Source organism: Dermochelys coriacea, chromosome 11, assembly GCF_009764565.3.
Source record: "Dermochelys coriacea isolate rDerCor1 chromosome 11, rDerCor1.pri.v4, whole genome shotgun sequence".
NCBI lineage: Eukaryota > Metazoa > Chordata > Testudines > Dermochelyidae > Dermochelys > Dermochelys coriacea.
The window spans coordinates 63239182-63253856 of NC_050078.2; the positions used below are offsets into that span (position 1 = coordinate 63239182).

The window sequence follows — 14675 nt, forward strand, 5'->3', positions numbered from 1 at the left end:
ACCTTTAAATTAAAGCCATATGCGAACGAGTGACAATTTTTACCAATAGGAGTAGAACATATGGCCAGCTCTGTATGTTGGCACATAAGATTGTTCTGAAGATTGTTTTCAGAGAGCCTATTCTCTGGTAAGAAGAACCTTCAGCTACTTTGAAATGTATGCTAATAATAGCTTAGCATCACAGCTGCTTTTGTTTCAGGTCTTGCGGGGTGGTAATTTCTACAATGCACTCAAGGTTCAAATACAGTTGTGATCAAATGCTGTGTAAATGGTTCAAATTCAGAATTATTGGTAATTTATTTTATTATTGCGATAGGTCCTTTACTCTAGGCAATCGCTCATTATGTTATGATTGTGTAAATCTCCAGGTTTGTTGTGTACTCAGTAAATATTGTATTTTTCCTCTACTAATTCTCTCCTCTTCCCCTGACTCTTCCCTAATGTCTTAATCAGATTTGGAAAGAAGAAAGAGGAGAAAGGTGGGAAAGCTGACCAGAAGGGAAATCCAAAACACGGCACACTGAGAGAAGAAGAACTAGAAAAGATGAAAGATGAGCGTGAAAGGTGAGTAAATCATGTAAACATCTATGTTGATAAGAAGAACAGAAGGCAAGGACTTCCTGTGTAGGAAGGAAAGCCAGGGCAGTTGTTCCAGGCCTGGACCAGTGATATGCCATCCCAGCCCTCCGCCAGTCAGTTTCTGCAGTGCAACATTGTTAAGCCAGTCTTCTGGCTTTCCTTTCATGAGGCTGCTGCCATGCTGGGCTACTGCATAACAACATCTATTCTGCTTCCTTTACTTCTATGATGGTGCTTAATGCATTCTCTGCACAGCCTGATGCAGCAGCTCCTCTTCAGGGCCCACACTACCCAATGCCAGTAAGAGGACCTTCTCCTGAGGCCTGGCCTCATTTCTCCTCTCCTCCCTCCCTCCCAATGCTACGTGAGCAGCTACTTCTGGAGCTCTGTGCACTGGGCTCCCCCTCTCCTCCATAAGGCAGTAGGAGCAGCTTCTTATGGGTCTCCAGGCTCCCTTTCTTCCTGCAACCCTCATAGTGGTTTCCAGCACTCCAGGCCTCTGCTGACTATGGTGCCAATCCATGGGTTTTCTGCTTTAAGTGCAGCTTCGGTATATTCATCTTTGTTGTTTCCTCCTTTTTTGTGTTTTGTTCACTCAAGGTTATAGAAGAAATTAATCTCTTAGATTCATGTTGTAATTAATAATATAAAGTACACAGATGCTGAATATGCCTAAAGACAATGGGAATAAAGTAGTACCCAAAGGTTAGGAAATGTCCTGAGAGACTGAAGGACCATTGTAAACCAAGGGGGTTTTATTTTACTTGTGTTGGTTTTTTTTCCCCTCTCATAAAATATGCTTGTCCCATCCATAATCTCAACACCCTCGCTGCCTTTCCAGCCCAATAGAACTAATAGCTTTTACTTCTCCTGACTCCCACCCTCCTGAGTTCCCACTCTTGAAAAGCCTGGAAAAATAGGTAATCCTTGCAGTGCTGCCCTGAAGGTGAGCAAACTCTTCTCCTCCTCCTTCCCCCCAGTAAAGACTAGCCTTCTGGGTGCAACCATATTCCCATATGGTGGGTCTTTGTTCCCCTCCAGTAGATGGTGCATCTAAGAGGTTAATGAGTCTGCTAAAGCTATCCAGTTACTGCAGTACTGATATTGGATATACTTACCCAATGTTTTAATAGGTGATTTATCTAAATTAAATAATATCAGGGTAGGATTTATACCATTTGCTTTAAAATTTCTGTAGCATGTCCCTGGTTTTGCCAGGCAGTGGAGTGCCGCCTTTATTTTAAACTGCTGATTCCCAATTTGGATGCTGGCAATTTGAGAGGTATTTGTCCTTCATTTTAAAGAAGCCAGTGTCTTTTATTAGGATACTGGCAAGCTAAGAAGTATGTATCCCATCTGTTAAAGGGCCAGTGTCATTTACTAAAATGTTGGCAGACTGAAAGGAATGAGCCCTTCTGTCTAAAGGGCTAATGTTCCAATTGGACATGAGATAATTGTTCTTAACATTTCTTTAGTGTTAACTGCTTTTTAAAAATCCATAGTCACTGACTGACGGTAAATTGGTAAGGATGTATTAGAAACAGGCAGTGTTTTGTCTAATGTCTTCATCATTCTGTTTTCTCTTCTCTAATAATGATTTAACTTTCTGTCCTGGAAGTATTTGAACTGAAATGGAGAACAGCAGGTGTGTTGAGAAGTTGATGAACTTAGCTGATATTTTTAACTCACTTATTTGATTCTTCTTCCACATTGCAAATGAATAGAAATATCACTCTCTCTCCTTCAGGTAATTCTGCTTACATAAAAAAAATTCCTCGTATTATCCCAAAAGTGGTATAACATATATTGTATATACAAGCAGGTCATGCCGCTTCTCTAACTAAAACAAGAACATAGTTCTATATGTTTGGTAGTTCCAGACTATCTACTAGTTGACTTGAACCCTGTCTTGTATTGCTAGTCACAGGGTGGCAAAGATTTTAGCAATGACAAAGGAAAAGTGCATACTGTAGCTGGTTTTCTCGCAACACATTTCTGTGCAAGAATGATATGAGGGGTTGATTAAGATCAGCCTCAAGATAAGTAACCCAGTTTAAATGAAATTGAGTACTTTATATTGTTGTTGACTATTCACCGAATGATGATGCTTATGAAGACAGTATAGATGAGTTTTATAACTGTGTCCCAAGATTCAGTAATCCTATAATGTATAATGTAATTCAAGCCTAAGATTTTAATGCACATATTGGCAAAGAAAACCATGCGGAGAGCCTACACCATAGATCTCACTGCTACTATGACTTCACTAACTGTAATTCTGCATACATTGTCTCATCTTTAACAAACCAAGCTTCACTAAAGATTTACTAGAATGTAGCCATATTTTCAACTGCACTCTTGTTTGGAGTGAAATGTATTTGACAAAACTAACAAGTACTTGACTGTAGCATGATAGACTACAGAACTGTAAACAAAACAATCTCCTAACTAACCTTGAGCAAAGTATTAATTACTTTTCTAATTCTGACTTTCATAAGTGATATTAATTAACTATCTAATTGTACCTTTCCATGAATAGTTACATGAGTAATTTTTATTCTGAAGTCTCAATTCCATCCCCTAGAATAACAAACTTAGTTTGGCTGCTTGAGGTTGTATGTCAGTTAAATGCTGACTGCCTGGCTTTTTCAAAGTCTAGCACACTAACCAATACCCCTTCACCACATGTGAGTATACATCGATCTGACACATTTTTTAAAACCCTGAGCTATCTATATCAGGTGTTAGTGGCAGAGGTCCGAGTTGTTGATTTTTGGGGTGGGTGGGATAGGACTAATGATCAAGGGCATTTCAGCATCCTAGCAGCTGTGTGAACCTTGCATGATGTTGGGAGGTTGGTTTTGCATGGACTGCACATTTGGCATGCCTCCAAAGGCACAAGATCTCTGTGGGGTGTGTTTTCCAGTAGGAAGTGCATTCACAACTTGGAAGAGTAGGATTTCTTTTGGAGTTTTGCAAAGTGCAAATATCCTCCCACCCAATAACATGATATTTCATAAAATCCAGAGGGCATCAGGCTGCACATATGACCCTTACTTACAAAGTGAAATGTTGTTGCTGTACTCATGTAAATCTTATTTCCATTCCACATCTTTCTTTTTTAGTCCTTTCTTTTCTGTGTTTCCTTTCCTTGCTTCTCTGTACCAGTTTTGTACCACCAACACATCCTACACTAAAATGTGAAGGTAAAACATCATCATTATTTATAGTGCAGGCTGGAAAGCAAGAATTCCATTCCCCAAAAAGAATTTGAGGTTTTGAAATTTGTTTTCATTCCACATCAGAACAAAAATAAGAGCTTTCAAAATTGTTTATGAAAAAACATGAGAGAACACTAATTAAATGTTCACTGGGCCAGAGAGAGACTGACTCCATAGCCTAGTCATTGGGGCATTTACCAGCAATGTAGGGGAACTAGGTTCAAGTCCCTGCTCCAATTCAGGCTGAGCGGGGACTTAAAACCTGGATCTTCCATAGCCCAGCCCTAACCACCAAGCTGTTGGCTATTTTGGGGTGGGTTTCTCTGTGGTTTTGCTAGAAATTGCTTCCTGGACCTGAAGAACCTTCCCAATGAAGATGATAAATTTCTGCAAAAGGTTTGTTTCAATAAATTGGCATGTTCCATTGAAAAATTCTTGACCATCTCTAATTATTTATTGTTTATATTAGAAGTAGTTGTTAGAGGTCCCAACCAAGATCAGGTCTTCGTTATGTTAGATGCTGTAAAAACACATACTAAGTCTCAGACCTTGCCCCAAGAGCTTACAGGGTAGATATAAAAGACAAAGGATGGGAGAAAGAAAATAGCATCATTATTCTCATTTTACAGATGCCAGTTCAGTGATTTGTCCCAGTTCACAAAAGGAAGTTTCTATCAGAGCTGGGAACTGCGCCCACATTTCCTGATTCACCGTCTATCGCCAACCAAAACCACTACTACCCTTTCTTTCTGAAACCTGGATTACATTCAATGATTGATGCTACTATGGGCTTGAAATGGTTCATGGGAATTTAGGATCTGAGTCTTACTTTCTCAGTAATAGCCATATCTGTATCTAATTGCATATGAAGTCAGCACCTCCTGTAAATTTCACAGTTGATTCCTTTTTCCACTCTCCTTCAGTCTTTCATTGCTCATAGTAGCACATATGACTAAAGCCTCACAGAAGAATGTCAGAACTTCATGACTGTATTGTATTAGGGGGTTTTCCTTACCCGGCTATTTGATTCTCTGAGCTGGTAAAAAGAAAAGGAGTACTTGTGACTAACAAATTTATTTGAGCATAAGCTTTCGTGAGCAACAGCTCACTGCATCCGATGAACTGAGCTGTAGCTCACGAAAGCTTATGCTCAAATAAATTTGTTAGTCTCTAAGGTGCCACAAGTACTCCTTTTTTTTTTGCGAATACAGACTAACACGGCTGCTACTCTGAAATCTGAGCTGGTAGTTTGTCCTTTCTAATGCAAGTCAATGGTTCATTGGACTGAGGCCCTATTTTAAATAAAGTCATCATTTTGTTCGTGCTTCGGAGGCTTTGGCCATAATAAAACATCAGCTCCAAAGGGCTAGAATCTGCCCATAAAAGGAATAAAAGCAAATACAGTGTCTAAGGCTGATTTATTTATTTTTTAATCTGAGTCAAATTTATATTTTTAGTGTGTTCAGAGTCAGTTACAACCAAATTGTCATTTTTTACATTTTAAAAACAAGCTGTTGTTTTAGTAAATTATTAAGTAACAGAAGAGGTGGTCATTTTATTTATTTATTTTTTTCAACCCAGGCTTTTTCCCTTCCCTTCCTGTCTAGCTCATGTCGGGATGCCTTTTAATTTTTTAACATTTGAAAACTATTGTAAAACAAACAAGAAAAATATATTAGGTACTTGAGTTTTACATGTAGTAATTTATTCTCTTTTCAAATGCAAATAAAGTGAGTATCAGTTGAAAGAGAACTATTTTTTCCTGTTTGTTTAGAATGATTTTAGTGGAGCATCCCGCTGAGACAAAAGTCTCCTTTCCAGCAGTCGAACATCTTACAGACGTTAGAATAAAATTTCCCTAAATGAAGCTCCTCATTGACACTGGGATGATTTTAATAAATAACATACGACTTAGTGAGTATAAAGACACACTGTGTACAGACCAGTGCTCTGCACTGGTTCCTTATGGGAGGTACTAGTTTATTTTGTTAATTAAACCTTAGTTTTGTGTTTCTCACTGGAATTAATTGAGGAGATTTCAAAAAGTAGCATTTAAGTTTTTGTGCAGAAAGGAAGAAAAGCAAAGGGCATGGCCCTTATTTTCAAAAACTGGCCTGAATTGAAGGTAGGTAAGAGCAAATCTGAAATTTGAAGAAAGTTAATTGGATTCAATCTCTACGTTCAGGATTCTAAATTTTCCATCCAAAAGCTGTGAGACCTTCTCCCTTGTCTTATCGGCTGCTGCATTTGTTGCCCATTCTCATAGTTTAAATCAATACATGTGGTTTTGATATTTGGCAAACTGAAATTTAATTTTGCAGCTGCACGATCCCTTTAGAAACTAAATGCGTCTTACAGAAATAAAAACATTCAGAGAGAAAACATTTTGAGAGAATACTAGTGAGTGAAAATCTATTCCTGTTCTATCAGCATTTATTTCATTTTATTTAATTAGAGAGGATTTGTATGTTACTGGAAATGAAAATGAAAACCGGAATAGCCACATGATCTGCAATCTGATAAAACAGCCAGCTATTGTTTGGAATGAGAAGTGCATGCTTGTGGTGTTCAAAACCAGTACATTTTAAAACCTACACACACACAGATAGCTAACAATCCCATGTGGCTTTTGTGCTATAGTCTGCTAAGTCTTGGAGTATTATTATTATTCTAAAAATAAAAACCTGGAGATGGTCATATTGATCCTCTGATAAAATCTTGGTAATTTATTTCTATCACAGCTCAATTCTGGGAAGACCATACCTGTTTGGGACTCCCTTTTTTTGTATCACTATTTATTAAGGGTTAATTCAACCTGGCATTACTGTTCATTGAATATTCCTTACTTTGCAGCACAGCTAGGTCCTGTGGTTTAGACAAAATAAAGTGTTGGATGGGATCCCAGTTTTAATAGTCCCAATTTATTATAACCATTGAACCCTGATCAGATCACAGATTGGATTAGATCCCAGTTTTTTAAATGTCCCAATTTATTGCTGCCTTGGAACCCTGATAAGAATACATATTTGATTAAGGCTTCGGTTTTAAAAAAATTCCAGTTAATTACTTGTAGATTCTTATTAGATCATAGCAGTGTAGCATAGTATGTAGGAGTTATGAAAAAATTACTGGATGATGTTACACAGGTCAAGGTCAGCGCTTCATTTTGTGCTGACAGTATGAAGTTATCAGATTTCTGTTTATTACAGTGGCAGCACTTGCACTGGACAGGAGGACAGATGAATCCCATCCCATTGATTCTAAGTGATTCTCATTTTAGATCTGCTGCTGCTATACATACCAGAAAGTATAATAAAAGCCTACCATTGAGCAGTGAGGGTCTGATATGTGACTATGACTGACTGATGTCAGGAATCCTCTCCCACTTTTCATAGGGCATAACATTGCATTTAAACCAAGTGGTGGTTTTTGAGCTTCTGTTTCCAATGTATGTTGTTGCTAAAACAGAATTTGCTCTGACAGACTCAGCAAGCTACATACTGCTAGTCCACAAAGAAGGACACCTCCAGTACAGTGCTGGTCTGTGGCTTGAACCCAGAATGTTCTGGCTCAGAGCTGAGTACTGTACTGGGTGTGGGAGCCAGACTGATGCATGGTGTGGATTATTTGACAGATGATCCTTTTGTCCAGTCACCAGGTTTCTTTCCCAGATGTCGTAGTCCAGTCGGTACTTTCCAATACGTCATAGCCTGGCCCTCTAAAGAACCCCAATGTTTCATTCCGACAGCATAGTCTCACTGGCTTCCCCTTCACTGAGACAATAATTTCACTATGATCCGGATGCTCTTCTTCAAAGACTATGCCCTCTGGGCATCTAAAGAGTCAGAACATTTTGTTGGTAATGGCCTGGCTGTCTCTGGAGTAATCTATTTACTTCAGACCATTTCTCCGGTTTGTCCAGATCATTTTGAATTTTAATCCTATCTTCCAAAGCACTTGCAACTTCTCCTAGCTTGGTTATCATCCACAAACTTTATAAGTTTACCCTCATTGCCATTATCTAAATCACTGATGAAGATACTGAACAAAACCAGATCTAGAAATGATACCTGCGATACTTGATATGCTTTTCCAGCTTGACTGTGAACCACTGATAACTACTCTCTGGGAATGGCTTTTTAACCAGTTTTGCACCTACCTTATAGTAGCTCCATCTAGGTTGTATTTCCCTAGTTTGTTTCTGAGAAGTTCATGCAAGACAGTATCAAAAGCTTTACTAAAGTCAATCTGTACCACATCTACCGCTTCCTCCCCATCCACAAGGCATGTTACTCTGTCAAAGAAAGCTATTAGGTTGGTTTAACATGATTTGTTCTTGACAAATCCATGCTGACTGTTACTTATACCTTATTATTTTCTAGATGGTTGCAATTTTTGTTTGTGTGAGCAGTGCACACATTTAGTTCTCCACAACAGATTTAGTACTGCAAAACTAAAAAGTCCTATGTTCAGCTTAGTTTTAAATTAGGGACTATTAATTAAAAAGTCAACCTTCCATTCCCAAACTCAGGTGAATTTGTCTCTCTTTCTTGTAGGTAGACTCTGTAGATGTGTCTATAAACATGAATTGAATATAATGTATAATGAAGAAATTTTTAGGGGAAAATCATATCACAGGAATATCGTTTTGAATCTTCCACTCTTAGAATTTCTTTCAGATGGAGAAAAATAACCTAATATAGTCACTCCAGTACTTTGTGCTGTGAGCTCATAAGATCTCACTAGCCTAAGCAAAGTTGTGACAGGTTAGAGTTTGGGCAGGAGACTATCCAAGAAAACCTTGCACTACAGGAAATGGTGTTGGTGATTGAGTAAATGTCAGTCTTCCCTCTGAGTTGGTCCTGAACCAATATTGCAGCATGAAGTTTCAGGCGCTGTCTTTTGAATGCAGTGTAAAATCAAAATCTTTGCATCCTGGGATCAGTACTGATCACATGGTATTTTTCTTTAGAACATTAACCTCAGTGTTTTTTGCCAGATTCCAACTCTGATACTCACTAAAGCTGAGCAAATAATGTGCAAGTATATTACAGTTTCCTCACATTGAGTCATCATTCAACTTATCTGGTTGTTTATTTATGAAATGTTTACTTTATGGAAAGATCATAGATATTCAAACCTTGAGCTGTGTTGTATAGCTGTGATTGTTCTGTATCTTTTCCTTGATTGGTTAAGTTGCAAGAACTTTGGGGAGAATATTTGCATCTGCAAATACTTGCCTTTTGCAATTCTCATTCTATGGCTGTTTGCTCCAGTAAAAGTTGATCATGTTTCAATTGACAGAAACACACACACACACACGGGATAAAACCATGATCAAAACAAATTCACTGAAAAAAATTGAAATTACGTTAATGGAAAACCTTATATAGCCTTCACACTGCTGTTCAAAAAGTAGCAAATGTTCTAGAAAGTATGTTTTGCCTACCAAAATTTCTCCTGTAATTTCAATTTGACAGTGTTGCTGTACACTGTTAAACAGCCATGTTTCACCCCAGAGGTGGTTGTGCTTCAGTGGTGGACAAAGTAATCCCTCTAGTATGTATCTCCTAGCTACCTTACAGGGATGATGAAGCTTACTAAATTAATGTTTGATCCTACATAGCACAGGTTTGGTGCTGGGTGGGAGTGTGAGCTCAGGGTAAAGAGTGATGAGCAGGAAAGGAGGTGCAGGGAATATGAATCTGCATTAAGGAGAGCGTTGCAAGCATTTCCATGCATCTTATTACAGTTACCTATAGTTATGCAAACTGGGTGTAATATACTCTACCAGCTTAGAATAGTAGAGTTTTGTACTTGTGCAAGGCAATTGAAAAGAAGCCCTAATAGTCAAGCTGGTTTCTTTCCTTTTTATGCTTGATATCTAGTAATAACAATACTGCATGAACACTTACACTGATCCAACCAGTTGCCTTCAGATGTTACCTTCAGTTACCCATCATTTTGGCAGGTTGAAGACTAAAGCACTGAATTATGAGAAATACTTAACTTTACACTTTAAAATATTGGACCTAACCAGAGAATAAAAGATTGACAAAACACAAATGAGTCTTTTAAGGGTAACACATTCAAGTTATTAATAAGATTTGTTAATACTTGTATGAAAAGTTCATGCATGTTAATAATGATAAAATAAAATGTTTAAAACATTTTGCCAGATGCTGCCCTCGGATAGTCACATGAAATACTCAATTCACTTTAGTGAGTGTTGCATATGAAGGTCTAAAGGCAGAATTTCTTTGGTCCACTTTTATGTAGATGAATGAAAATATGATGTTTTAACCACTGAAATATATTGTGCTACCAGAAAAAAGTATTAAAACCTTAAACCCAACTGAAATCCAAATGACCTCCTGGGGCAATAGGGTACTTTCTCCGAGACAACACTTTTCTCAATCTTTGTGTGAATTAGGGAAATGAGAGACAAAAGCAGAAATGTTATGTAAAATCACAGTTGAGATATTAAGACTCCAAATCAGATGTAAATTAAGTAATCCTTGCAGTTTGGAGATCTCAGGCAGCATCATGTGAGTGGAAAAATGCAGTGGCTTTTATTCTGCTGCACACAAGGAAAGACAGAATGAATGGAAGAATGTGTATTACACCAATTAACCTGATTAAAAGACTCACAGGATTGGGCCTGTTTGTGAAATTCGAGCTACATCTCAAGCTACTTTCACAGCCACTCCCTTTTCACTATATTAATTGCAAATCGAATACTAATTATTGTAAATGACCTATGCCTCCTGCCTATCTATTCCTATTGTACACTTCTTCTTTGCTAGTTATTGTTCCTTCTCCTATTCTGCCTTTGGGAATTTCCTTCACTTATGCACTGATGCTCGGTCAAATCGCTGCTTAAAACACACATTTTCTGCAAAGCCTATCAATTTTAATCCTTTGTATCAAAATGTTTTTCTGTACTCTATTAAAAATGAAACAACCCTCCCCACCACCATTGTTTGGTCACCAGGTGTATTTTCTGTTTGACTGTATTGTCTCCTTAGCTTGGCACCTTGGAGCGTGGATCATGGCATTCCATGTGCTCTACACAGCATTGGGCACACAATCTGTACTTGACATATAATAAAACAGTTTGTTGTACTACTTGTTGTACATTTTCAGCAGAAGGTTTGTTCATGCTGGCTAGAAGAAAATAGTACATTATCTGCCTTTCGGGATCCCTCAAGCAATTTCAGTGCTGTCAGTAGGAGCCTTTGAGCTGTGTCTACATAGCCACAACTGTAACTGCAGCCTTTCTGCAGTAGCTAGCAATTTTTGTTCGTGTTTTCATTACAGATGGTAACTAGCAAGATTTGGTTTGCATGCATCACATTGTGCTAACCAGTTGTTCATCTCACCTGAGATACACAACAGAGAAGAACTTGAAGGCTGGAATGTTCTGTTCCTTCCCACTAAGAAAAGATGTGGTTATTGAATAGAAGTTCCTTAGAGAGTTCATTCTGGTGGCACACAGAAAAGAGGCCAGCTATGGAATTTGTGTTAATGGATCATATTTAGGGCCCTACCAAATTCACAGCCATGAAAAACATGTCACAGCCCGTGAAATCTGGTCTCCCACAGAGAAATCTGGTCTTTTGTGTGCCTTTACCCTCTACTATAACAGATTACATGGGTGAGACCAGCATTTCTCAAATTGGGGGTCCTGATCCAAAAAGGGAGTTGCTGGAGGGGTTGCAAGGTTATTTTAGGGGTGTCGGGATATTGCCACCCTTACTTCTGCGCTGCCTTCAGAGCTGGGCAGCTAGAGAGTAGTGGCTGCTAACTGAGAGCCCAGCTCTGCAGGCAGCAGCCTAGAAGTAAGAGTGGCAATACCGTATCAGGCCATCCTTACTTATGCGCTGCAGCTGGCGGCGGCTCTGCCTTCGGACCTGGACTTCTGGCCAGCAGCCGCCACTCTCCAGCTGTCCAGCTCTGAAGGCAGCAGCACAGAAGTAAGGATGTCATGGTATCATATTGATATCATCCTTACTTCTGCGCTGCTGCTCCTGGCAGGGTGCTACCTTCAGAGCTATATGCCCAGCCAATAGCTGCCACTCTCCGGCCGCCCAGCTCTGAAGTTAGCGCAGAAGTAAGGGTAGCAGTACTGCAACCCCCCTACAATAGCCTTGCGGCCCCCTCTGGCAACTCCCTTTTGGATCAGGACCCCTACAGTTACACCACTTTGAAATTTCAGATTTAAATAGCTGAAATCACGACATTTGTGATTTTTAAAATCCTATGACCATGAAATTGACCAAAATGGACCATGAATTTGGTAGGGCCCTAGTCATATTGGAAGGAGATCTGAGGAATAAATGAACTTGTATACCATAAATTATTATTCTTATGCTGAGCAGCCCCACGGTACTTTAGATATGGGGTAAAAGTTTCAAAAGCACGTACGTTCCATTTTTCAGAACTGACCTAGGCATTTAGAAGCCTAAGGCTCATTGACTTTCAATGAGATTTAGACTCCTTTAGTGTCTTAAGCAACTTTTGAAAATGTACTTAAGTTATTTTGAAAAATTTACCCATATTCTTATCAGAGTTATATAAAAAGGGACTATCTTTTCCTTGATCTGCAATGTGAGCATTTGGCCTTTGCAGCCCAAAATTATTGGCTTATTTGTGGCTAGGAAAAGTTATGCATGATAGATTCTGGGCCATGGGACGCAACTGAAAATCTTTAGGCAGGAACTACATGTTTGGCTTTGGATGACAATTAAAAGAGAGAGGGATCTCAGGAAGTTAAGAGGGCAGGACATGCTATAGCATTTCTAAGATGCCTGTGCTCTAGCTACCTAGGTGAGAGGGCTGTGTTTGCACAGATGCACAGCTAACGGAAGTTGATGCATTTGTCAGGCAGTGATTTAACTGAATGTTTGGTTTCAGGTGGCAGAACAGAGTGAGCGGAATTGATATGGGATACAGAAGGGAAATGTCACTGGCTTCCTTCCATCCTATGTGGTTTATTTCCCATTCCCTCATCAGGAAGTTTATATAAACTTAGTATTAGGCTAAACTGTTCAGATTGTGACCTGTGCCTCTCCTCTTTAGTTTCACTGCTGGTGTCAGGGTGGTGAGTGACATGTAATCTCTTGCTTCCACTTGTTTAACCAGCCCCATCCTGTGTTGGGCTCTTCTGTAATTGTAGTACTCTTTGTAGTTTCAAGGCTGTTTGCTATGACAATTCTGTTGATCTGGCAGATTTTTGAGATGAGGGTAAGAGATGGAACTGGTCTAAATTATAAGAAAAGGCAACAAAAGAGAAGTAAGAGAAGGGGAACAGGGTGAAACACTACAAATGTGCAACAGCTAGCAGGTTTGGAAGGCAAAACAAAATGTGATATGGGAAAGGAAGGTAATAGGGTGAAGCAAGATAAAAGATTATTAGGCACTCATTGGTATGTTTTTAAGGATTGGGTCAGAACATGGTGATGTATTGCAATCAGGATATTTAAAACTTTAGAAAAGGGAAAATGACAAGGCTAAGAGGAATAAAGGAAGGTTTAGTAAAATAGGTAGATACAAAACTGAAATTGTACAGCCTGTGTAGTTCAATACTCACATCGGGTAGAGCTTGGATTGAAATGAAAAACAGAAAGAGTAAAAGAGAGATCATTGAGCAGATGTTATAGATTTCCATGGAAGAGTGAGAAAGAAACAAAAAATATTAATACAATTATAATAGCACTCTTGAAAAGATGAGACATTGATCAGCAAGAAATTCACATAAACTGGCATTGACTGGTCAGCATAATATAGAAAGGAGTAATTGTTCTTGAGCAGGTACAGATCATAGCAGTGAAAGTGATTGTAGGCTGCATTCATAAGGAAAATTTGAAGAAGCTAGGCTTATTCACAGTAACAAAAGAAAATTGTGCTAACCTAATTCCAGCTTTTGTTGTGCAGAAGGTACCAGTATTGATGGCAGAACAAATTACTTTCACTGTCAAACATGAAAGCAAGTTACACATGATGCCACTGTGTCATGCTACTCTGTTACCTTCAAGTCTGCAATCTCTAAGGGATATGGTATGTATCAGTTCAGAGTCCATTGCAGTTCACCATTGCAATTCCGATGAGTTGCTCCAAGTCTTCTCCTCTAGAGAATGTTATGTGCTGCTGCTTTTGCCCTCCCTCCCTCATCCAAGGAGATACAACATCCCATCCTTAAGGCTAGTAGGAAACATGTATGTTATCCCACCCGTAGAAATTCCCTGATATGCAACATAAAGGTATTGGGCTAGATATTCAGCTGGTGTCAATAGGCGCATCCCCAGTGAAGTCAATGGAGTTATGTCATTTTCAACCAGTTGAGGATCTGGTCTACTGTCTTCAAGTTTCCTGGATATATTTCCAAATGCTCAGCATCTCTCAGGATTTGGCCCAATAGCAGAAATAGTCATAAATTGCTATAAAAGCATTTAATGGTCAAAAGGCAGAACTTTCAGAGATGGGGACTATAGAACTGATAAATGTATTGGGTCCAATAGCTATAAGCTATTTTGGGGGCGGGGGTGCTTTCACCTTTACATTTCTAAATGTAACGCCATGTGGGGCATGTAAAATATTAATCTTTCTACAAGATGATTTCTTGTGAAGGCACTTTATGGATAAAAGACAGAAACCAGTGATACAAACCCCCTGCTGTATTGATGTCCATAGTCGAATTGCAAATGGAAATCCATCCCTGTCTTCATAGTACAGTAAGCACTCCCTGACAATAGGATCCATACTGCACTCACCCTGGAAAGATTGTTTTGTTGCAAGGATTGATCAGGGTAGAACTTTTTCCAAAATTACTTAACATAAAATTTGGTGCGTTTGTTCTGGCGACGCTGACACGGG

At 39.0% G+C, this 14675-nt stretch overlaps 1 protein-coding gene across 4 annotated transcripts in view; it reads left to right on the forward strand.

Moving 5' to 3' along the window:
• The window catches only part of PARD3B (par-3 family cell polarity regulator beta), a 644857-nt gene that overhangs the window by 514319 nt on the left and 115863 nt on the right, over positions 1-14675 (forward strand). For all 4 annotated transcript variants that reach the window (XM_038422313.2, XM_043505627.1, XM_038422315.2 and 1 more), the window contains one exon: positions 454-564. In XM_038422313.2, the coding sequence (XP_038278241.1) occupies positions 454-564 (111 nt within the window). The remainder of the gene's footprint in view (positions 1-453; positions 565-14675) is intronic.